At 44.6% G+C, this 24,002-nt stretch overlaps 1 protein-coding gene across 1 annotated transcript in view; it reads left to right on the top strand.

The window, feature by feature from the left end:
• Positions 1-24,002, top strand: part of scap (SREBF chaperone) — a 45,913-nt gene that overhangs the window by 8,222 nt on the left and 13,689 nt on the right. The window contains exons 3-14 of the mRNA XM_080006088.1: positions 2,145-2,265; positions 2,896-3,053; positions 4,084-4,304; positions 5,926-6,031; positions 8,781-8,953; positions 11,856-11,982; positions 14,274-14,386; positions 14,552-14,646; positions 14,852-14,950; positions 15,422-15,634; positions 16,342-16,712; positions 19,330-19,479. Coding sequence (XP_079862214.1) covers positions 2,145-2,265; positions 2,896-3,053; positions 4,084-4,304; positions 5,926-6,031; positions 8,781-8,953; positions 11,856-11,982; positions 14,274-14,386; positions 14,552-14,646; positions 14,852-14,950; positions 15,422-15,634; positions 16,342-16,712; positions 19,330-19,479 — 1,947 coding nt within the window. The remainder of the gene's footprint in view (positions 1-2,144; positions 2,266-2,895; positions 3,054-4,083; positions 4,305-5,925; positions 6,032-8,780; positions 8,954-11,855; positions 11,983-14,273; positions 14,387-14,551; positions 14,647-14,851; positions 14,951-15,421; positions 15,635-16,341; positions 16,713-19,329; positions 19,480-24,002) is intronic.

The raw sequence follows: 24,002 nt of genomic DNA, 5'->3' as shown, positions 1-24,002 counted from the left end.
TGGGACATGTTTTTTTTGGCATTCAGAAACCGATAAAGTATTGTGATCCTCTGTGTAGGAACGACAAATTAAAAGAAAGTGACTGGACAGAGGAACAGTAAGAGCCTCTATACATACACTCTATCCTTCACGCTGTTGAACCAGTGATCCAATACGAGGTCATAGGTCGGTTGCTTCGCCTGTAAAAGTATTGCCAAAAGCACTCACAGGGACCTGCTGCGCACTGTCCTGAAAGCACCTTGCAGCGGGGTGCCAACCGAACCGTGGCTGGGGGCTGCAAAGGAAAAGTTAACGTGTGTGTGGGGGGCTGTGAGAAAGTGTCCCTGTGAGAACGATGGTCCTGGCCCTCCATCTGTCTGTCAGGAGGGGGGCCAGGGGCCGGACAATGCAGCCCTTTGTGGAGCCACGGTTGTACAGTGACCTTACAGAAAGCAGGGGGGATGTGGATTAATATGAGGATGGAGAGGAGAGCTGGAGGAGAAGAAAAGAGAGATACAAGAGGAGCGGGAGAGAACCGATGGGGGGGAGCATGTGGTGCGGGTGAGAGTTTATTTTCTCAGTCGTGCAGCTGCACGCCAACGGATACAGAGGAGCTGTGTGGAAGTTGTAAGCTCCACCACCATCCCATAATAACAAGCTGGTTCCTTGTTGAACTGTGGAGGAAAATCACTTTCAGTCACAGAGGTTAATTCTGGTGAGATCATGTTCAGTAGAGTGCTCAGTACTCGTCTGGGGCTCAGCTTGACCAGTTTTGATAATAAAGATCTGATATGAAAATATAAATCAAATGGATTAATTCCTTTCATTCAAACAGCAGTTTGAATGAAATATTTTCTTTCGTGATTGACATATTTAAGATTCATCAAGATGAAAAACAACAACCAGGTAGTTATTGCTGACGAGCTCGATGGTTGCTAGCTACAGTGCAGTCCTGTCAGCAGTGCAGACATTTATACTTCCCCTATAGCATTAAGTTGCCATTATTTCCAGGGAATTGTCAGCGCTGGTTGAGACTAGCCCTGTTTACCCTACCCCATCCACACGCCATCAGAGATGGAGGCTAATCCCTCTGCGATGCGTCTTTTTCTCAGAGAAGAATGCCATACTTCTGGTAGGAAAGTGCCCAGAGCCTCCCTACCTGCTCACACCGATCATCCCGCCCCAACCCCCAGCGCCATCTGCTCCCAAGGGTTCAGAGGTAAACCTGTTTCATAGGAGCCAGCCCATGCCCCGCGGGGATAGGAAGGAATGGTCTCTAGTTAATACTTAATTTGGAAACAAAAGCCCCCAGATGCCCCGGTTTCATGTTCCCAGAGAGGTGTTCGTACACAGAGACCTGTACACAGCAGCAGCATCCCTACTCTCTGATTAACTTGACAGTGGATGATTTATCCCTCCGACTCGATTTGTTTGTCTGTGTGTCTCACGCAATTTAAAACATAAATATACTGATAAGTGGTTGTCTGTGAGAGTCCTCGTCTCTTCAGGGGTAGGTTGCTCCGGTGCACCCGGCCTCACGAATCAACTGCATTTCGTTCAGCGGTGTTTTGAATGTTTAACAATACAGTGCTCGACAGTTACCGGTTGAGGGGCCATTGTCTTGTGCCGTTCGGTTGCCCCGCCGTTGAACACTTTTCGTACCTTAAAAGAAAAAGCACGGTATACCATCTTGTTCAGAAATTTTAAATAGTAGAATGTGGCAACCGTTTTGTCAGCTTTGGGAACCACAAGCTGATCTGTGATCTGCAATGTCCACACACTGAATCTGCTTAACTCACTTCTTGTTTTAAAAAAAACGAATGGAGAAGTTATTATATATAAGTAATGTATGTATACTTTTTGTTTGTACGCCACTCTCATCATATGTGCATATAATTGTGTAATAATACACAGCTGCCTTAAGAAGACGAGCCATTTATTGAATATTGGGATATAAATAATTGAGATGATTTTACAAACTGACTAGTTCAAACAATTGCGATTATGTAATAATTGTCGGCTCTAAGCTGTGTCTACATGCATGGCCCGTTTCAAATAATTGGTATTTATGTCAAAAATTAAAATTCTCACGCCACAACTTCAACCATCACGACCCATATTACACACACGCACTCTAAATCCTTCCCTTTCTCTTTTTCACCCAGTTACCCGTTGTTGAAGCTGCCCCTGCCTGGGACGGGGCCCGTGGAGTTCACCACGGGCGTGCGCGACTACACCGTCCCTTCCCATGAGGCACAGGGAGACTTTGGAGAACGGCCGGACTGGGTAGGTCTAGAAAACACACACACACACACACACACACACGAGTTGGATTGCAAAGTTGGAGGCTCATCAATAATGGAAGCACATGGCCTCAGGCGGGCTGGTTTTCTCGGGGGGTTTATTTACTCGTTGGGCCTGCTGGTGTTTATGTGTAATGAAAGTGGAGTTGACCGGGCAAAGCTGGACTTACACCGTGCTGCCAAAATCGACAATGTTGTGACCAAAACAAAGTGTTAAACTGAGCATGATCCCTCCAGTTTACAAGCTACGACTCTACAAACTAAAATATATCCTGACTCGCGTACTTCATCTGACGTCTTTTGGAAAAGAAGTTGCTTTTCCTCCACCAGCGCAAGCCAATTTCACTTCACAGCAGCCATTTTCAATGTTAATTTGAAAGCCAAATTCTGTACGCCTCACCTGGAGGCAGCTCCCCGGCCCTTGATAAACGTTTGGATTTTGTGACCACAGACAACATGTGGCTCTTGAAATGTAATCAATGCAAATGCAATCTAGATAAACCGTTTGTGTGTTTTACAGTTGTGCACGTGCTTCCATGAATATATACAAATATTTATCTGTGTGTGGTGTGTGTGGTGTGCGTGTATGTGTGTGCGTGTGCGCGGGGCATAGTACCGGGGGCCTCCAGTGGCCTACATCCAGCAGGTGCTGGTGAAGGCGGCGGTCTCTCCGTGGGAGAGCAGCCTGGTTCCGGTGGACGTGTTCCGCTCACCGCTGGGCCGCGTCTTCACCCTCCTGGAGGAGATCCGAAACCACGTGCACTCTGACGGGTAACTACACCTACTGTCTGGTTGTTTAAATGAAGTGAGACGGCGAGTTGTTCTCATGCCATAACGTTTTAAATACGTTTTTCAAATTTCAAACTAGTGTTTGCAGGGCCCCAACAACAGTTGCCCAGTTGCCCGGTGCGACCGGATTTCGGGCCTTGTCAACCATCTTGTGCAGTCTTGTCGCCCTGGTGTCAACATTTCAAATGTTGGAAAAAAAAAATCTGTATGTGTAGAAAGTATTGTAGCAAGGAAATTGTGTGTGGATAACCACTCTGTTATTAGATTCAGATAAAATTTGCCAACCACTTGTAAAATATAGTGTCTGCCACCGCTTCCTGATAAACATCTAGGACTGGCCCCTGAAAGGCAACGAGTTGACTCATCGGTCTGAAACCCGTCAGTCCACTGAGATTCCTCTCGAACAGTTTTTTTTTGTTTGTTTTTCTTTCTTGTCGGTGTCAATGACAATAACAGGATTAAACAGATAGAAGCTTACAAAATGCACAGGGATAGCATTTCAATGAGGAATGATAAATAAGGGTAATCGTAAATTATTAATGATATTATTCATATTATATAAATAATATATATATGAAATATATCTGAATTATTATAAAATATTTTTATATGGGTGAGTCATCCGGGTCCGACACGGCTCGCCGTGCGCCCCAACGGCGGAGAGCTGTTGTGGTTGTAGCTAAAATTTGCTGATTCATTCCTGGTACACCTCAGTCCTATATGTTATCAGGTCATCTGTCTTGTTTACCAGGGGGGTTCTGCTCAAAGTATAGATTTACAGCAGCCAGTAATCCAGAGCAAATATACAAAACATTTCAGCGTAGTTACATTATTTGAAGGGGGACCTTTTTTTTACTGACCTTGACCCGGGGGGGGGGGGGGGGGGGGGTCAAGGGGTCAGGGTTGATATAGACATTGATCCATTGTGCGGTAGAAAGACTGCGCGTGCACATGTGCTTTTTATCCTTCAACTTTCTTTGTCCTACCCAACTCCATTTAATCTCCCCTCCAGTTCCGGGATGAGGAGTCTGGAGCAGCTGTGTCTACAGGTGACGGACTTGTTGCCGGGTCTGCGGCGAATGCAGTCGGTCCTCCCTGAGCACGGCTGCCTGTTGGTTTCCCCCGGCAACTACTGGCAGAACCAGCGGGAGCTCTTCGACTCGGACCCGGACCTTCTCAAGACGGTCCAGAAGCACGAGCCCAAAGGCCTGCACACGTCTGCCACGCTGCGAGGTACGGAGGACGGGGAGGGAGCGAGAGAGAGAGGCTTATCTGGGCTGGACATTAATGGATGCTCAGTTGCCCCGGCAACCGGATTTGGGGCATCGTCAACCGTCTTGTGCGGTCTGGTTGCCCTGTTGAAAATAAATAAGCGCGGTATATGTCGCCGCCTTCTTTGGAACTGAACATGTAAAACATAGTTAAAAAGAAAAATTTAAGTTAAATTTCAGTCAGGATATGTTGATGATTGCAGGACAAACTATTAGAAAGAACTGGTTAAAAAAATGCATTTCTGTTAATTAAGCGTTTCCCCATTCTTCATATCATTCTCTGAATATTGATGTGCGTTTACACACTTGAACCTGAACCAGTCGCTCTATTAAATCCTCACAAACTGAATTAGATGATAAGTACGTTGTTGTCTATTTTATACAACATATTTTTGCCAATATGGGAACTTCCTGTGTTCTCTTTGCTATTGATTAAAAATAAAGATGGGTTAAACAACCGAATGTTTCCACCCTGGAGGTGGAACTAAACTTTTAATTTGCCAGGGCTACGCTACCTTGTCAACCCCAACCTAACCCTGCTGCAGGATAGCCAACTCATTTGACAGCGATTTGACTTTGGCTGATTAAAAATCAACATTCCTATCCGTTTCTTCCACATAATGCACATTGTCTTTGGAGAGGAGAGTTGGAAGGCAGTCAGGGAACTGTGGGGGATTATGGGTATCAGAAAACTAAAGCAGCTTTGGTGTTGACAGAGAACAAGAGGTTCCTTTGCTTGAGAACGTTTTTGGATTCTATGTGAAACCCAGCGACACAGTAAACCCAATCCGCTTCAAAAAAGGCATCGGTCCCAATCCGGCCCTGCGGTGAAATTGCGGGAAAGATAAAAAAAAAATATATATATTTTTTTAAATTATTAATTTTCTTTTAACCACTGCCAATGAAGAAAGAGTTGTATGGTAATAGAGATCCTATGATAATGCCCATTCTGCAAATCACAGAAACAACTGGAAATAATTTTGTGCTCATTTTTTATTTTATAAACATAAAGAAAATAAAATACTGTGCTTTTGCCAATAAGTCTATAAAATACACTTTTGCAGTAAGTGCCACATACAATCAACACTGTACTGTACTGGAAAAGGGGTTCGCGTGTCCCTGTGTCTTTTTCGGGAAGGGGGCCACAAGTTTAATCGGTGTGTTCCTTTGTTGTCCATCCTCTGGGAACACTTAGTCTGAACAATGACCTGCTGCTTGCGGTTTGGAATGCCACAATTATCCGACATAACGGGTATTTGTTTTAATGCGTGTTGGAATGGTATGGCAAACTGGGTAGTTTTTTAACGGACTCCCTTACACGAATCCCGGATTCTCTGTCCAGGCTGTTCCCTGGAAGTGCTTGTCAAGCAAAACGGCTTATGCAACTGATGATGCTGATCAGGTTGAGAAACTTGTTGAATTTGTTGTAAAATATTACACAATATTTATTTGGGTGTGCACACACGATGATCCAGTGCTTATATGATGCCGGTGCTCGTAGGTGGCTGGTGTTGTAACCGTTGGCACAGATATCTCTTAATATGTCGGCGTGCAATAATTCACCACTGTGTGTGTTGCTGTAGACCTGCTGTTTGGCGTCCCAGGGAAGCACACGGGGGTCAGTCACTACAACAAGAAGAGGGTGGTGACGTACACCATCACCATGGTGCTGGGCCGCTACGACGCTCGGTAAGATAAGTCCAAAAATCTGAAGTGGTTAAATTTTTTTTTTTCTACTGCGGTTACTACTGTGTTCTATGGGGTCGACTCTAACAGTTGCCCCGGCAACCAAATTTGGGCCATTGTCAACTTGTCATTGTCATTTTGTGACACAGTTCAAACTTTTAACACAGTTTAAAAATGAATATATAAACTAACCTGCGTTACAATTATAAATTATAATTATCACTCAGTTATAAAATTTCAGCCACCATTTTGTCAGTTTCAGAAATCAAAACTTCGGCAACCACTAAAAGTCAGTTTAGGGCCCTGTCTATCACTTTTTCTCTCTAGTAGGAGCTTATGGAGGCGACATATATTTAGCTCCAGAATTGAAGACAGGAGTCTCACACTACAAGACAAAACGTGGACATGATTTACAGCCTGCCGTGCATCCTGCCGTAAATCATGTCATGGTCGACATTAGTGAGCATTAGAAAGATCGCCTTGGAGCTCGGTGGTTTCGACCACATGGCAAATATTTGGGTCATAGGGTGCATCCCATAATACTGTCTTTCAAAGTGACAAAGCACTTGACTGAAGGACTCATCTCACGTGTTAAACTGGTGGAACATGGAAGTAAACTCAGAACAAATTCAAGATTGAAGCTTTCTTTTCACCAAACCAGCCCCCTAATATGTGTAAAAAAGAAAAAAAGTCTGTTTTACAAATATAGGGCCTTAAAAAAGTCAGCAAATTGTCTTAAATTCAATTTTTTTTTGATGTGTTAATCTATCTACATTTTATTCATCAATGTATTCATTTTTTAAATCAAAATGAGTTAAGTTCTTCAGTATCATGATGCTTTCATACATGCACTGTAAACCTGGAATTATCCAGACTTTACCCGGATGAGCTGTATGTGTGAACGCAAATGTCCCAATCATTTGACCTGGACCACTACTGGTACTTAACCCACCCAGCACCCTTGTACAAAGTCCGGGTAATGTCCGATTGAGCGGTATGTGTGAACAGAGCAGGTAATTGTCCGGAACATTTGCAGTGTGGCGCGTGTTATTTACCTTTGTGCGGATCTTCATGCACGGAGCGTAGCTGCTGCGTAGGCTCCGGCAGATTAAGGATTAAATCGTCAATCGTGATCTACTCCATCAATTGCGATTGACATGGATGACAAAGTATTTTTCTTTCTTTCCTTATTATTATTTTTTTTAATCCGTGGGGAAAAATCAGAGCATTGAAACGGTGTAGGTGCAATTTACCGTGTTCTGAAACTGGAGCTGAGAGGGAGAGAGGGGGCGGAGTCTCTCGCCCTCTCCCTCAAGCTCAGCGCTGTTGAGAAACCACTCTGGATCTCACTTCCCTGCTCTACATTCCCGTGCAGAAACTCTTAAGGGGCAGGTGCTCAAATGAAAATAAATAGAAAAGGCACATGGACTCCCAGCTCCCAGCCCCCCTCCCCAACACACACACACACACACACACACACACACACACACACACTGCTGTGCCGCTCTTTATGCAGATCTTGTGATAATAATATAGCAACAAATAATAAAATCTCATAGGGAAAGATTTAGATTTATTATGTTTCCTGAGTTTCTTACTTGTATGGAAAATGAAAACTTGAACCTAACTCCGAGAATCAGAGTGGAGGTTTTTTTTGGTTCATTTCTCCACCAGACAGCGATGCACGCCAGCTCCCGTGCCTTTGTTCTTATCTTCGATCTATTTATTTTTGTTTGTTTCCTGTATGAAACAACATACTTAAACACAAGTGAGTTAAGGGACTGTCCCGTTCCAAAAAAACCTGTGCCTCCACTGTCGGGACAGTGGAGACGCACGTCTCCCTGTTGCTATGGGACTTAATTTAGTAAAAACTGGATGTTTTTGTGTAAACACTTTACTTGTGAATAATAAGTCCTGCACTTCTTGAACAGCGAGGTCCCATTTGCCACATTACATTACGTTCTATCGCGGGCGAACCCCCCTTGCGCACCCACGCCCACATGGTGCAGGCGCGGCCTCCCCGTTCTCGAAGTGTAATTGGAATTTTGCACGATCGCCCAAGCTGCTACTGCGTACTCCTTTCTGCTTTCTTCATTATTCCTTTCCAGTCTTTAGTTTATATTGCGGATACGTCCAAATTCATGGAGTATCAATGCAAAAACAGCCCAACTACTGACAAGTCCGTAGCCTCGTCCCCCATCTTGGGTGTGCTGTAAAACTCGGCAGCGTCATTGCATCACGTCCTGCCTCCTGCACGCTCTCCCCAGGCTCCGCCCCTCATCCAAACCAAACTGATTGTTTCCTGGTGGCGTAAACGCGTCTGACGCGGACAATCTCCCTTTTTTTTTGCTACATGTGTGAAAGGGTAACTCCGGAAAAGGTCCGGAGTGCATGTGTGAAAGCAGCTTCAGTCTATATTTCTGATGTTCTAAAACCCGAGGCCTACAGCTGAACCTAATACTTGAGACTATTTGTCCAAAAGTATGTCTTAAAAAGTAAAAAAAGTAACTCTTTAATACATGCAGACCCCCTCAAAACTCTTATTCTACATTCTGCTTTAGCAGTGATTGTAGTGATTCTATAAAAATAGAACATTTTTGGAAATAAGAAACTGTTGAATATTTAATTTCATGGAACCTGATCTTTCACTGTCGTGCAGACTGTTACGTGTGCTTCCATCCATTTGTGTCCAAATGTCGTCGCTTGTCTCTGCACACTTGTTTATGCGCCGCGTGCGCGCTCTCGTGCGCAGGTTTCTGGGGAGCCTGCGTGCACGTCTGAAGCAGCTCCACCCGTCGGCCAACTGCAGCCTGCGGGAGGACCACATGGTGCACGTGCACTTCAAGGAGGAGATCGGCATCGCTGAGCTCATTCCCCTCGTCACCACCTACATCATCCTCTTCGCCTACATCTACTTCTCCACCCGTGAGTCCCCCTGGCTGCCACTTGTGTGTTCATATCACCTCACCTCCTGTTTTATCGCTCCACCATGACAGGATTCACTTCACTTTATCCCGTTTATTATTATTATTATTTTTTTTTTTTTTTACTTATACCTCCGCGCCTGGCGACAGCCGTGGCCGGAGTCCCGCGTGTGAACTCATGTTTTTCAATCTTTCAAACTGGATAATAAACTCTTGAGTGTGAGATCGAATTTTTATTTATTTTTTTGACAGTGAATACAAGGACAGAACAATAAAGTGGATAAAGAGAGACAACCATAAAAACATTCCACCCACATTGGTTGTCTTTCTTAATCCGTTTTATTCATCTTGTTGGTGTGTAGTCTTCTGCATGACCGCCACCTACTGGACTGGAGTGGAGCAGTCTGGACAAAAGTGACGCGTAAAGACAGCTGTTGTCTTTCATATGCTGGCAGACTAATTTGCATCACCATTGGGGGTCTTTTGGACCCTGGTGGTAACGCAGACAACAACAGGCTGAAGGAACCTTAAAGTTCCTTGAAAAAAGATCCTGGGACTAAAAGTTCTGGGTACTTTGAGTAAAAAACGAGGCTTAAGTGAAGACAGCAAGTTTGTCACTGGAAATGATTCACGATTCAGTCATGTCAATATAGTGATAAATTTCATATCAGCAAAAAATACCTTTTATTAAATTCCTTCAAAGTCTTTACTGCATACAGCGGGGCAAAAAGGTATTTAGTCAGCCACCAATTGTGCAAGTTCTCCCACTTAAAAAGATGAGAGAGGCCTGTAATTTTCATCATAGGTACACTTCGACTATGAGAGACAGAATGGGGGAAGAATCCAGGAAATCACATTGTAGGATTTTTAATTAATTAATTGGTAAATTCCTCGGTAAAATAAGTATTTGGTCACCTACAAACAAGCAAGATTTCTGGCTTTCACAGACCTGTAACTTTTTCTTTAAGAGGCTCCTCTGTCCTCCACTCGTTACCTGTATTAATGGCACCTGTTTGAACTCGTTATCAGTATAAAAGACACCTGTCCACAACCTCAAACAGTCACACTCCAAACTCTACTATGGCCAAGACCAAAGAGCTGTCAAAGGACACCAGAAACAAAATTGTAGACCTGCACCAGGCTGGGAAGACTGAATCTGCAATAGGTAAGCAGCTTGTTGTGAAGAAATCAACTGTGGGAGCAATTATTAGAAAATGTAAGACATACAAGACCACTGATAATCTCCCTCGATCTGGGGCTCCACGCAAGATCTCACCCCGTGGGGTCAAAATGATCACAAGAACGGTGAGCAAACATCCCAGAACCACACGGGGGGACCTAGTGAATGACCTGCAGAGAGCTGGGACCAAAGTAACAAAGGCTACCATCAGTAACACACTACGCCGCCAGGGACACAAATCCTGCAGTGCCAGACGTGTCCCCCTGCTTAAGCCAGTACATGTCCAGGCCCGTCTGAAGTTTGCTAGAGAGCATTTTGATGATCCAGAAGAGGATTGGGAGAATGTCATATGGTCAGATGAAACCAAAATAGAACTTTTTGGTAAAAACGCAACTGGTCGTGTTTGGAAGAGAAAGAAAGCTGAGTTGCATCCAAAGAACACGATACCTACTGTGAAGCATGGGGGTGGAAACATCATGCTTTGGGGCTGTTTTTCTGCAAAGGGACCAGGACAACTGATCCGTGTAAAGGAAAGAATGAATGCGGCCATGTATCGTGAGATTTTGAGTGAAAATCTCCTTCCATCAGCAAGGGCATTGAAGATGAAATGTGGCTGGGTCTTTCAGCATGACAATGATCCCAAACACACCGCCCGGGCAACGAAGGAGTGGCTTCGTAAGAAGCATTTCAAGGTCCTGGAGTGGCCTAGCCAGTCTCCAGATCTCAACCCCATAGAAAATCTTTGGAGGGAGTTGAAAGTCTGTGTTGCCCAGCGACAGCCCCAAAACATCACTGCTCTAGAGGAGATCTGCATGGAGGAATGGGCCAAAATACCAGTAACAGTGTGTGAAAACCTTGTGAAGACTTACAGAAAACGTTTGACCTCTGTCATTGCAAACAAAGGGTATATAACAAAGTATTGAGATGAACTTTGTTATTGACCAAATACTTATTTTCCACCATGATTTGCAAATAAATTCTTTAAAAATCAGATAATGGGATTTTCTGGATTTTTTTTTCTCATTTTGTCTCTCATAGTTGAGGTATACCTGTGATGAAAATTACAGGCCTCTCTCATCTTTTTAAGTGGGAGAACTTGCACAATTGGTGGCTGACTAAATACTTTTTTGCCCCACTGTATATGATGAGTCTGGACAGACATGGATTTAAACTGCAGCTTAACTGATTCGTGAGGCATTCAACCGTATTGTGGTAATTCTAGTTTTATTTATGTTCAAATATAATATTAAATATTATTAAAAAAAAAGATATTTAATAATATATTTTTGATAATTATATTATATCATATTAATAATATTTTTTTATAATTTTGCACAGTGTAGAAAGAGTAGTGCTTCATATATACTTTATTTTCTTACTATTTTATTTACCTGTCACTCAGTTACACCCGTTACATCCTTCTTATATTGTTGGCATGTATGCCACAGTAACAACACACACCCAGCTAAGAAGCAGCATGCCAACACAAATATTAGTTCTGTACACACATTTAGAGCTGTACTCAAATTTATTTTTACACCGAGGCTCACACGTGTTTTTTTATGGGTGTGTGTTCGTGCATACAGAATTCGCATTCTCATCATTCATAAGAATACACGCCTTTAACGACATGGACTATAATCAAGACCTAAGGATTATCTTATAATTCATGAAACGTTCACACAGTGTTTATGGTTTGTTCATATCTCTCTGTGTCCCCCAGGAAAGATCGACATGGTCAAGTCCAAGTGGGGTCTGGCTTTGGCTGCCGTGGTTACGGTGCTCAGCTCCCTGCTGATGTCTGTGGGACTGTGCACGCTGTTTGGACTGACCCCCACACTCAACGGAGGGTAGGGAAACACACACACACACACACACACACACACACACACACACACACACACACACACATTCAGGTATAGGTGGTTTATAGAGCCATATAGAGAAAACTCTTCAAGACAAGATAAGTTGGAATTATGTTGACTTTAAAACAACACTAACATTTTTGAATCATGAGAGTAAATGCCTATAAACATTTATATATTGCTTAAAAATGCTTGAAAACAGTAATAATGGGACATTCAGATTATGGGGACAATTAATGTGCTCTGACAAGCCAAATGTGCTCATAGTGGCTAGGGGAGGGGTGTGTGTGTGTGTGTGTGTGTGTGTGTGTGTGTGTGTGTGTGTGTGTGTGTGTGTGTGTGTGTGTGAGACACACTGGCACACACGAGCACCTTACAATAGGTTGTCATTCCTTTCCATTGACTTTTTGTTATTGATTTTTTACGTTCATGTTTGCTGTTTGCGTCATTGTGTCAAGGGAGAGAGGCTGAATGTGGAAGGACCTTCTCAAAAGAAGTCAGGGACATGATTGGCCAGTTGCAGGCTGTCACGGAGCGCTGTTAGGAAAGTGAACATTGCGGAGACATCCGTCAGACAACCAGTGGCCAAGATCCGGACTAACATGAAAGTGTTTGTTTCTGTCAGTGCGAGCACAAACGCAAGCACAGACACATGGCACATGTCCTGCACTCGTGCGCCTCTCTGCAGATAAGGCCGTGATATCGACGCCGTGTGTGTGTGTGTGTGTGGGTGTGGGTGTGGGTGTGTGTGTTGTGTGTGCGCGTGTGCAGTGCCAATCAGTCCGTCTGGTGTCATGCGTGCAGCGGTTGACTCTTGTCCCAGTGCCTTTGACGCTGCCTCTCGTAGCTTATTTCCGCTCAGCTCATCACAGAAGGAAGTGGAGGCTAAAAGCGTCTATATTGTAGGCAATAAATAATAATATGAATATAAAAAACTATAGCTGTTTTTCCCTGATTTAAAAAGATATATATAAAAAAAAAAAAAAAAAATTATAGCCTTTTTCCAGTAATAAAACCAAATGTCTTATCTCTTTTCCCATAATGATGAAGAAAATAATGATGGTAATAATAATTATAATTCTGAACCTAATATCTAGGTCTTTTCTAATCTAAACTGGATAACTTGAAGCATGTTGGCCATCCGGAAACAACACTGCTCTGTTCTTTGGTGATGACTATTTTAACACAAATTGCCCAAACTACTCCAGTACCCGTTGGTGCCGGTAACAATCTTTCAACCCTTTCCATCTGTCAAATGTGGCACCGTTATTATCCAGAGTTTCCAAAGCCCCCAGTTATTCCACTATTCTTTTCCACCTCCAGGCATTCTGCAGAACTTTTTATAATTTTCAGCGTAAATAATACGGCAACCGCTGAATTTTTTCCTCTCATCAAAATATCGGGTACGCACTGGAAACCCACAGAAACACTTTTGGCAGACGTGTCATTACTATCAGAGGAAAAAGTCATCACAAATGGTTTTTAAACGCATTTTACTCTAGTGCTCTCAAAAGCACTGGGAAACAGTGTTTTTATAGGGTATTGTTAAAAAAAGTAAATAAACTTTTAAAATGAAGAAGTACATAAAATCAAGTGAGAAGAAATAAGCTGCAACAGGTTTTCATGGTGTCCCAGGGTGACCGCGCCATTTTTAGAACCAGATCGGGGGAACTCAACTCTGTTGTCACAAGGAGTTTGTGTCTTTAGGTGACGGGAAAGCTGCTGGAAAACAAAGCACCCCTGCTGTGCTGGCTGGTTCTATGATCAAATACATTCTAAACTAAACTCCTGGGTCCCATCGATGGTTTGACTAACCACTTTGGCACATTTAATTTTAATACAGATACATACAGTGCAGATTTTCTCGTACGGAGGGTCTCACGTGATCCTTGGACGGAAACATCACTTGTTGTAGTTGCTGAGTTTCGCTGCTTTCACCGCTGTCGCTTTCAACTTAATTACTACTTAAGGTGATGACCAAACATCCAAAATATAAACCTATGCACTTATTCATAGTTTTGAAAACATTGTATATTGTATATTTCAGATTCTTCTTTGTGTATTTTTTTTTTTTCTTAAACATTGCACTTATTTTGTGTCCTGTACCTAATTTGAGTCAGTGACTGGAATGAGATTCTGGTTTTAAGGATAGTTTGTGTAAACATACTTATTATTATTCTCGATCAAAAGCAAAGACAATAAAGAGGCTTTAAAAAAACGCACAGTGGCGTTGGGACTGTAAGGAAACGTTCCTGACCCGAACCTCTTCCTCCCAGTGAGATCTTCCCCTACCTGGTGGTGGTGATCGGTCTGGAGAACGTCCTGGTGCTCACCAAGTCCGTGGTGTCCACACCCGTCGACCTGGAGGTCAAACTACGCATCGCTCAGGGTAAAATGAAATGATTCCTCGAGGTTTATGTTAAGGCTTTTATTTGTTTCATCATTTCGTTAACATCAGTTATCAGTCAGTTATCATGAGAGTGTGTGTGTGTGTGTGTGTGCGTGTGCTTGTGTGTGTGCGTGTGTGTGCGTGTGCTTGTGTGTGTGTTTTCAGGCCTCAGTAATGAGAGCTGGTCTATCATGAAGAACATGGCCACTGAGCTGTGCATCATCCTGATCGGCTACTTCACCCTGGTGCCAGCGATCCAGGTAGAGTGGAGCCCTCTCTTCCGAAAGAAACCGTCATTCCCGGCATCCAGTTAGCGCTATGAGCATTTAATTTTTTTTGTACTTAAAATGAACAGGTAGAGGACGAATAAAGCTTTGAAGCTGTGGAAGCGCGTCAGACGGAGAGATACCGTCAGGCGCCGGGGTGTTTTTTTGTAAAGTCGGCGCTCTCTGTGTCCCCGTGCAGGAGTTCTGTCTGTTTGCGGTGGTGGGGCTGGTCTCCGACTTCTTCCTGCAGATGTTCTTCTTCACCACCGTGCTGTCTATAGACATCCGTCGCATGGAGGTGAGAGTTCGCACCACAAACGCGATCATCATCACTGTCTTGTTGCCAACACACATACACACACGCACGCGCCGATGGCTGGAATGATGGTCACACGCCCAAAACACTCCCTGCATAGCTTTCAGGATTAGTTCTCTAACATGTTCGTTTCTTGTTCAGAACCTGCTCATACCTTCTTTGTTCTTAAGCTGATTTGAAAATACACACACACACACACACACACACACACACACACACACACACACACCAAAACACATCCAAGATCCTCTAAGGCTGAGAGGATCTTAGTCTAAGCGCCGATGAGTGAAACCAAACAGAAATTGGGCTTTGGGAAAATGTTGTGTAGTGACTGTATGTGTATGAGAGTTTACTTCCCTAAACCAAACGTGACAGGAAACCAGTGAAGGTAAACTCTGCTCTGGAGCCCACGTACAGTAGTAACACCCACCCACCTCCGTCTACCACGCTCAGCTGGCCGACCTGAACCGGCGCCTGCCGGCCGAGGCGGGCCTCCCCCCCCCCAAGCCGGGACCCCTGCGACCGAGGGAGGCTCCTCCTCCCCCCCGGCCCTCCCCCCACACCATCACCCTGCAGACGCCGGCCTTCAGGAACCTTCGACTCCCCAAACGGCTGCGGGTGGTGTACTTCCTGGCCCGCACGCGACTCGCCCAGCGCATCATCATGGTGAGAGGATGCTGTGCTTTGCTGCGAGGGTGAATGTTTGGAGAGGGATGCGTGAAGTCCAGAGGTGGTTTTAGGCAAGAAACTAAATGCTGGGGGGGGGAATGGATTCTTTGCACGTCTACTGTATGTAGGCGGACAGGAGCATGGGAGGAGGACTGCGAGTCCTCAAAAAAGAAGAGAATTATTTGCTACCGAACAATTGAATAATTAGTCCAATGAAAATGCACATATCACATACAGTGAAAATAAAAGTCTATTTGACGATTTTAAAAACGGTCAAAAATAACATTCTGATGAAGTGAGAGATTTTTATTCTCTCCCATCAATCGACACCAGACTCTATGGGGTGTCCTCTACACGTGTGCATCTGAACCTGTCTCATGTGTCCACTGCACATGTGTGCAAAGAGTTTACCTGGAGCTGTGCCAACGTCAACAAGACTTTGGCAAAATGCCTGTAACGCTGCGTTATTCTTGGAAAAGAAGCGGATTCTGCTTCCGAGAAACTGAAAGTACACAGAGGTGATTTGAAGAAGGAAAAAAAACAACAAAAAAGATTTCACGTGAATCTCAACTTCCTTTCAGCGACATCCGAAAGTGTCCTCATGCAAAGCACCTCGACGGCAGAGCTTCTGTATCGGAGGGATTTTTCAATTTCAAAGTTAAAGGAATTAATGTTTTTCCTGCATTCGACCCTCCCCCTCCCAGGTCGGCACTGTGATCTGGATCGGCATCCTGGTGTACACAGACCCGGCCGGGCTCCGCACCTACCTGGCGGCCCAGGTCTCGGAGCAGAGTCCCCTGGGGGACTCCGGCGGGGGGGGGCTTCCCGCCCACCTGGGCGCGGCCCCTGTGTTTCCGGGCGGAGACCCCGCCAGCACTCTCAGCGTCCTCCCGGCCCCGGAAGCCACCCCGTTACCGGAGAACCAATCGCAGGGCCACCACGGCGCCCTTCCCCAGGCCCCGCCCTCCGCGCCCCAGATCGCCTGGGCGGCCGAGGACGAGGAGGGCTGGAGGAGGCTCTCCTTCAGACACTGGCCCTCGCTCTTCAGCTACTACAACATCACGCTGGCCAAGAGGTGGGTTGTGTTTCTCCGTGGGAGCTGATGTATCCTCGTTAGTATAGTGGTCAGTATCCCCGCCTGTCACGCGGGAGACCGGGGTTCAATTCCCCGACGGGGAGGCTTTTTTTATTTATTTTATTTCATTTTATTTTTATTTATTTATTTATTTATTTTTTATTATATCTGCATTGCTGGTTTGGATTAAGAAGGACCACATCAATTGTATCTTTGGTTGAAAACATAATGACTAAATGTCCCTGAGTGAAAAGTTAATTATTGCTCATTCACCTTCTTTTAGGGGTCAATTTTTTAATCATCTGTCATATTATACATGTGTTATTTGGCAGGTAAACACAGGAACACGTGGGAAAACATGTATTGATAAGCAAAGATTCAAAATTATTCTTTTTCATAAGAAAAAGCAATAATAAATATGGATTATAATATATAAACAATATGGGAGAATAATACCAGAATCCAGTTAAAATTGACCTATTGTGAAAAACTCACCTTTTCAGTGCTTGTGCACATAGTTTTGGGTCTCTGATGGGCCTACTAACTGTGAAATAAGTCAACTCAGTCAGTTTTTTGTGATCGGACTATTTCAGTGAAACAACCCGTTCAGTTTTGCAATCCCTTCCTACGTCAAGTGGGCCTTCAGTCGAATTAGAGCCGCCCCCCATCTGAGTAACTCCACCCACGACTGGGGGAAATAACAAGCGCCGCCGGAACAGCACAAATATTTTGAAAGAAAGAGGAATTAATACCCTGTAATAACTGTCAGTGAAGAAACTGCAGACGATGGGAATCTAAGTAATTAAAAATATAATTCTGCTGTGTTTAAAAAACAAACAAAAAAACCCCAAAATAAACGTATGTGGTAAATAGACTGGTTTCTCCAAACAACACGAATGAATATAGTGTTTTTTTTATTGTAGATGTAGAATATTATATATAATAATATAAGTATTCTAGATATTTATTTTAGTTTATTTTCCGACTTTTCCTTAATGAAACAAAAAAAGCCCAGTGCGGTGTCCCAGTGCGGTGCAACTGGCAGTACAGCAGTGCCCTTGTGAAAGTTGCACCAAACTTTTAAATGAGGCCTTGTAAACAGAGATGTTTTTCAGTGCTGATCCGATTCTCATACAAATGGCTCTTTTTTTCTTGTTATTGTTATTTAGGGCTACAAATATTCCTATATAATCCCATTCAGATTTGTATGCATTATTATTTTTAATATTCAAATATATTTGAATTTTCAATGCTCAAATTTAATACGAGGGGGGTTGCCTAACTTTTACTGTGAGTTCCTATTCGCGCATTGCGCTTTTCATCTCAATTATTTGCCGTGTTGAACTCCTGAGCAGGCAGACCATGAAATTAGAAGAATAAAACGGCGGGGTCATGGTCCGGTGCAAGCTATGCAAAGGCATTTGGATCGGCCCATTGGCTCACAGAACTGGTGGCCTCAGGAAGGCCCCCCCCCACACACACACACACACACACACACACACACACACAGAAACACAGAGGCTTTAGAGGCATGTTAGAGTGGCTAGAATGCACACTCAGAGGGGAACTCAGAGACCTATATTTACCTGTTGAAAGGGAGCATAAGAGCTCTCCTTTAATAAGTTGAAAATCTGGCCCCCAACAGTATGTAGTTGCATAGCGGGTAAGACACTGGCTAACAGTGTACGAAATGATCAGCCGTAGATGATGTTATGCCGGGACTCGGCTGTAGACTATTTGACGCAGAGGAGGACTGTGAGTCAGGGATGGACGTACAGAGGTGACAGTGTCCGTCCCTGGATTCCAGCTAAAGATGTGTTTTCTTGGAAGGGCGGTAACTGCTGTGGCTAATTTCCGTCCATCCGGTCATTGTGAAAGTGTTATTGGTAACTCATGACCAAATTCTTTAACTGCCGTGGTCGAAACCTTGCGGTGACCTCTCCGTTTCCGTGGAACTCACTTCCTCTTGTCTCTTGTACAGTCTGACGGCTGTTTGTCTAGACGTTGCTTGTTTATTATTATGAATTATATAATCAGTTTCATAACTTCTTTGACTAATTTCCCCTTCCCAGTGCGCCAAAACCCGGTAACACCCGCTACCATGCAGCATGTCATCATTGGGAAAGGTAGAACCTGGGTTTCAGTGGCGGGTCAAACGACCCTGCAATAGACGCAGGTTTTACTCGGCTCCAGCTCCATTGGCTCTGATGTGAGCAGGACACCCGGGTCGCCCCGCAGATTTTTCGCCCCTTTACCGGCGCCATGCGACGGGCATCGAAGTTCCGGAAGCTGCCGCATCCATAGACAGGAATGTCCGTGTGTCATGCCATCATTTCATTTCCGATTAAGAATCCAAAATCAAAAAGAGAAGTTAATGACATTTTCCCTACAAGTGGGAGCATGAAATGTTTTGAATGTGGGGAGCACAGAGGACGCTCCCCGCCGGGCTCCGAGCCAAGCAGTGACCCGGCGTCCATGTACAAACGATCCGATTCTTTCGAGCGCCTCTTTTTCCAGTCATGTCGGCTGTGTGATCTGCTGTGGATTTTCAAACCACTGCGCGTAGTGCTGCATCCAGTTTTGTGATGTTGTTCCCTCTCGCGGTCTCCTTCTCCAGATACATCAGCATCCTGCCTGTGATCCCGGTGACGCTCCACCTCAGCCCGCAGGAGGCCGTCGAGACCCGCCACCCCCAGGACACCAGACACCCGCCGCCCCCCATCCCCAAGGTCTCCACAGACCTCCAGGCCGACCTCACCCTCTACAAGTGAGTACCGACACATGTCTGCGTACACGCTCACCTCCATCTTGAGATACAATACCCGGCCAAAACAAGTGATAATCCGTCAAATAATTCTGTGAAAATAAATAATAAAAAAAATAGAATAATAAAATACTTTTAAGAAACTCTCCCATCTTTGATTTTCACTGTGCGGTAAACTGCAGCGATGCCCCCCGAAGGATAGAAAACATGCACGGCAAAAACAAAATCCAGTCATTTTAATGTCAACTCTGCGTCTGGCCATAGACTCATAGAAAAAGCCTTGTCCATAGTGCTGGGATGCAAGCCAGCCTCTTGCCCCAAGTTAAGCTCTTGTGATTTTACCTGCCTGGAGGAGCACTGTGCTTATTTTTAATAGTTTTTTTTCCTTTTCTTTTTTTTGTTTCTAAGAAGGAATAACTAATTGCAAAGAAAGAGACAAAAAAAAAAGACAAATAATTATAATTGATGTACATGAGCCTATTATGTGGGAGACGTCTGGCTGACTAATTTAAATATAATCTAAGGAAGAGATTAATATGAGCTGAGTTGAGGGGAGGGGAGTCTAGGATTTGCATAATTTTATTTCAGATGTGGTTCTGACTTGTCGGGACAGGATTGTGATGCATACAGTCATCTGTGTCTCCCCAGCAGCAAAGTGTAGGGAAATGTGTTGGTCATTACATAACTCATATAAAATTAATACTCCTATCAACTTGTATCAAATCACCCTAGAGTCGTGCAAACCGTGTGATTAAAACAGGTCGTATAATAGAATAGGAAACATTGAAAAAGCTCTCTGACTGTAAAGATGGCCGTCCAAGGAGAAGCCACGGCGAGGTCATGCTCACATAGATACCAGATGTTCAAACACAGGGTTAAAAGGAGTTTAAAAAGTCTCCTTGAAGGGGGCTCCCGGTATGCAGCCCTGAACGTTTGACACACACACACACACACACACACACACACACACACACACACACACATGACAACACACTGTCTCACTCTCTCTGAGTTCCTCAACTGAAGCGGTAGGCGTTCTTGTCAGAGGAAGTTTCTCGTGTTGACACCTGTTTTCCAAGCCAGTATGCAAATGTTTTTGACAGTAAAGCGCCAGAAAAGACGTGAAGGTTATATTTTGTTATACCGTACCGACTTCCAGATAATATACACTGAGTATATAATGTCTGCCGGGTCTTGAGTACTTTTTTCCCTTGAAAGAAAACCTTTGAAGTTCTCTGACAGGGCAAGTTCAGTCACCCATTTACTCCTGCTGTTCTGTGTGTGTGTGTGTGTGTGTGTGTGTGTGTGTGCGCGTGTGCGTGCGCGCATATTGTACTTTTTCCTCAAGGTATTGAACTACTTTGGTATCATCATTTGATATTCAAGGAGCAGGTGGCCTTGGGAAGTCCTGAATTTCCAGAGCTCAGTGGTGATCCAGATAAATAATCTGCCTGTTGACATAAGACACCGTTCTGATGTGTCCCGCTGTTTAATTGACGTCGTGTTAAACTGACCATGCATTTAAATCCATTTCACGGTGTTTTCAGTTGAATGACGATCAAGGTGCTGGTGGAACTTTGTGTTTCCAACTCCGCAGCTCCAGGGGACACTGCGTCTCTCAGGCCGGGTTCGGGTGAAGTTCACTCTGCCACTGGGCCGATGGTTATCTTATCACAGCTGAAGGCCTGGCAAGAGAGAGGGTGGGGGTGGGGGGGGGCGGGGGGGGCGAGAAAGATGAGGGCCCCACGCCTAGGGCCCCGCCCCCCCCTCATGGGCTGCCGTCGTGCTATTGGCCAAGGGGACGCTCGTAAGATTCCAATGGTCTGTGATGTCAGGGTGGAGAGAGGGTGTGGTTTGAATGTTTTAAACCAACTTCATCTGTCTTTTCCTATTGGATTTGTTCCCTGTGCGTTGTGTACGGAACACGCTGTACCCACATCTGTTTGTTAAAAAGAAGGAAACAACTCGTTGTTTCATGGTTGTTCACAGTGAATCCTCTACAATCACTTTTCCTCCAAATCATTACCTGACTCTTTTCTCCAAAATTTCTCACTGGCTTTCGATACTTTACGTTTATTTTCACGTTGGAATGAGACAAAAAAATAGGTAGAAACCCGCCAAACATACAAGCCAGAGATACTCAAGATTAAGCTGCATACGGCGAGTGATTCATAACCCATTAGAGCTGACACTTTTCCCGAATCTGTTGCCCTGGCCTTGAAGCCCGATCAGTCAGATCTGTATCTTCTACAGCTGCACAGATGCACCCGTGATTTTACAGCCCTGTTGTGTAAGGCGCTCGGCTGTCGCCCTGATAGACGAGGGGAAGGTCAGGCTTATCTCCAGCGAGCGGGCCTTGGTCAGGGTCACGACCCCCACGGCAGACAGGGATCCTCCCAAATGCGCTGCTGTTGTCACGGCAACGACCCTGAGATGGAGTGAGGCAGCGTGGCGGGTTGGCACAAACACAGAGCAAGCGACCGCGGACTCATCTGAACGCAGTTGATAATACTGATTATAATATTACCAATTTGAGTAATAAAATTGATAAGAATGGAAGTAGTAAAGCTATATTGGTATTGTTTTATTGGTATTGTTTCACACCAAAATTAGCGGATTTACCCGGGTTTTTTTAAACCGCTCAAAATTGGCGACCGACACCTTTCCCACTGCCAGGAGAAATGCGTTTTGTTTTTTCTGGTGAGTCATGTTCGCAACATGAACACATCAGAAGAAGGGGCGTGTCATGGTTCCAGTGTGATTTGGAACAAAACAGTAGAGGAGACAACAACTTAAACAAACGACGACGTAAAACTGTAAAACCAAAATGAGCGTTGACCCGAGTGTCCCGTTCACATCAGAGCCGATCGGAGTTGGAGCCGATTGAAACCCGGATCTATTGCGGGGTCATTTGGCCCTGGACTGAGACCCGGGCTTTTTCTTTTCACTCGTGACAAATGCCGGATGTTAGCAGGTTTGACCGGGTTTTTGGTGCAGTGGGAAAGGGGTATTATATGAAACTATTTTAAGGTAGTGGTGGCAGTCGTAGTCATAGGAAATTAATTCCTTCAAATACTAGTATCGAAAAAAATGGCAAATTTCAATAGATAAGTCGTAGTAGTTTTGATACAATCGACAATTGCGACGTGACTTTTAACTTAATATCATGTAAAAAAGTAAAAACTCTGTACTGTACTCATAACACTCACTCTGTCACACGCTCTGAAGGTCCGATATCTGGCCATATTCCTCGGTGCAGCAGGACGAAGGTCGACCGTGAGATTGACATTTTCACATCGTTAAAAATTACCATTCACTGCTGGGGAGACAATATTTCCTCCCACGTCCCTCGATGTTGGGAAAGTGGACAAGTATTCACAATGTTCCCATTATTCACAATTTGCCAGCACTGGTTTATAAATCAGACCCCTGTCTCTTTGTCTAACCCCTTTTCCACCAAAAGGCATTTTGAGGGAGCCGGTGCCTAACCTTGAACCAGTTCTTTGTGTTTTGACAGCAAAATACGAGAAAAACTGGTTCCAGAGCGGCACCACTTGGCTGCTGGTCCAGAACCAAGAGCCGCTTGCAGGGGGGCGGGGACAGGGGACACGGGCCAGGGACAACCAAGACGACTAAAACTTTGCGGCCGCCATTTTTGTGACCAGGAGGCAGAGATGTATGCCGATGTCTACAGCGACGTAATGACATGGCTCCCCAGGCCCGTTTTTCCCGTGGAAAAGCAAAGCGGATCTTAGAAGGCTCGCAAGTCGAATCGACTGCGAACTGGCACTGGCACTAGCCCAGAACTAGGTTTGCGTTGGTGGAAAGGGGGTACCTGTGGGTCCCCTGTCACCAGAGCATCAAACAAACCTTTCTACAGTTAGGGGCTCCGTTCCCCCTAAGGCATAAAATATGTTCTTCTATTCTAATCACTGGTGTACATTCACAGAGTAGAAGTACTTTGTTACTGTACTTAAGTGTTTTTTGGGTAGTGTCTGTACTTTACTTGAGTTATTATATTTCTGTTGACTTTTACTCCAATACATTTCCCCTGAAATGAGTTGAGTTACTCCATACCCGTGTTGGGGTTTACAAGGTAATATTACATTTGTCTGTAACGAGTAATGTAACATGTTACAGGTTTTCCTGCGCAATTGGAAGCGGTAGCGCGCCGGATTTTTGTGCACCCGACTCCTTCTCCGACGGCACATGATGCATGTGCGATGGGTTGCCACGATCGGCGCCAAAACTGTTTTTTTTTTTTCCGTCTCCTTATCGAACTAAACGTGCGTCACGGGGGGGGGGGCACTTTCTCTGTGGCTCTCTCCCCGATCACCCCCTCTTCGTGCGTTATGAACAGTAAATAATCGTAACCAGTTGTGCCCTGTTCCTCCGTGCCGTGCTCATTAAGATTATTTTCTGGGGCACGCCGATTGGGGCGCATGGAGAGCCATGTTCGATTCACACATATTCCAATATATTTATGATTTCCCTCATTGAAACACACACACAAAAAGGACTCCTCG

The sequence above is a fragment of the Zeus faber genome (assembly GCF_960531495.2).
Source record: "Zeus faber genome assembly, chromosome: 8".
In the NCBI taxonomy this organism is placed as follows: domain Eukaryota; kingdom Metazoa; phylum Chordata; class Actinopteri; order Zeiformes; family Zeidae; genus Zeus; species Zeus faber.
Note: the sequence above shows the minus strand (reverse complement) of the source record. Positions and strands in the feature narration are given on the sequence as shown.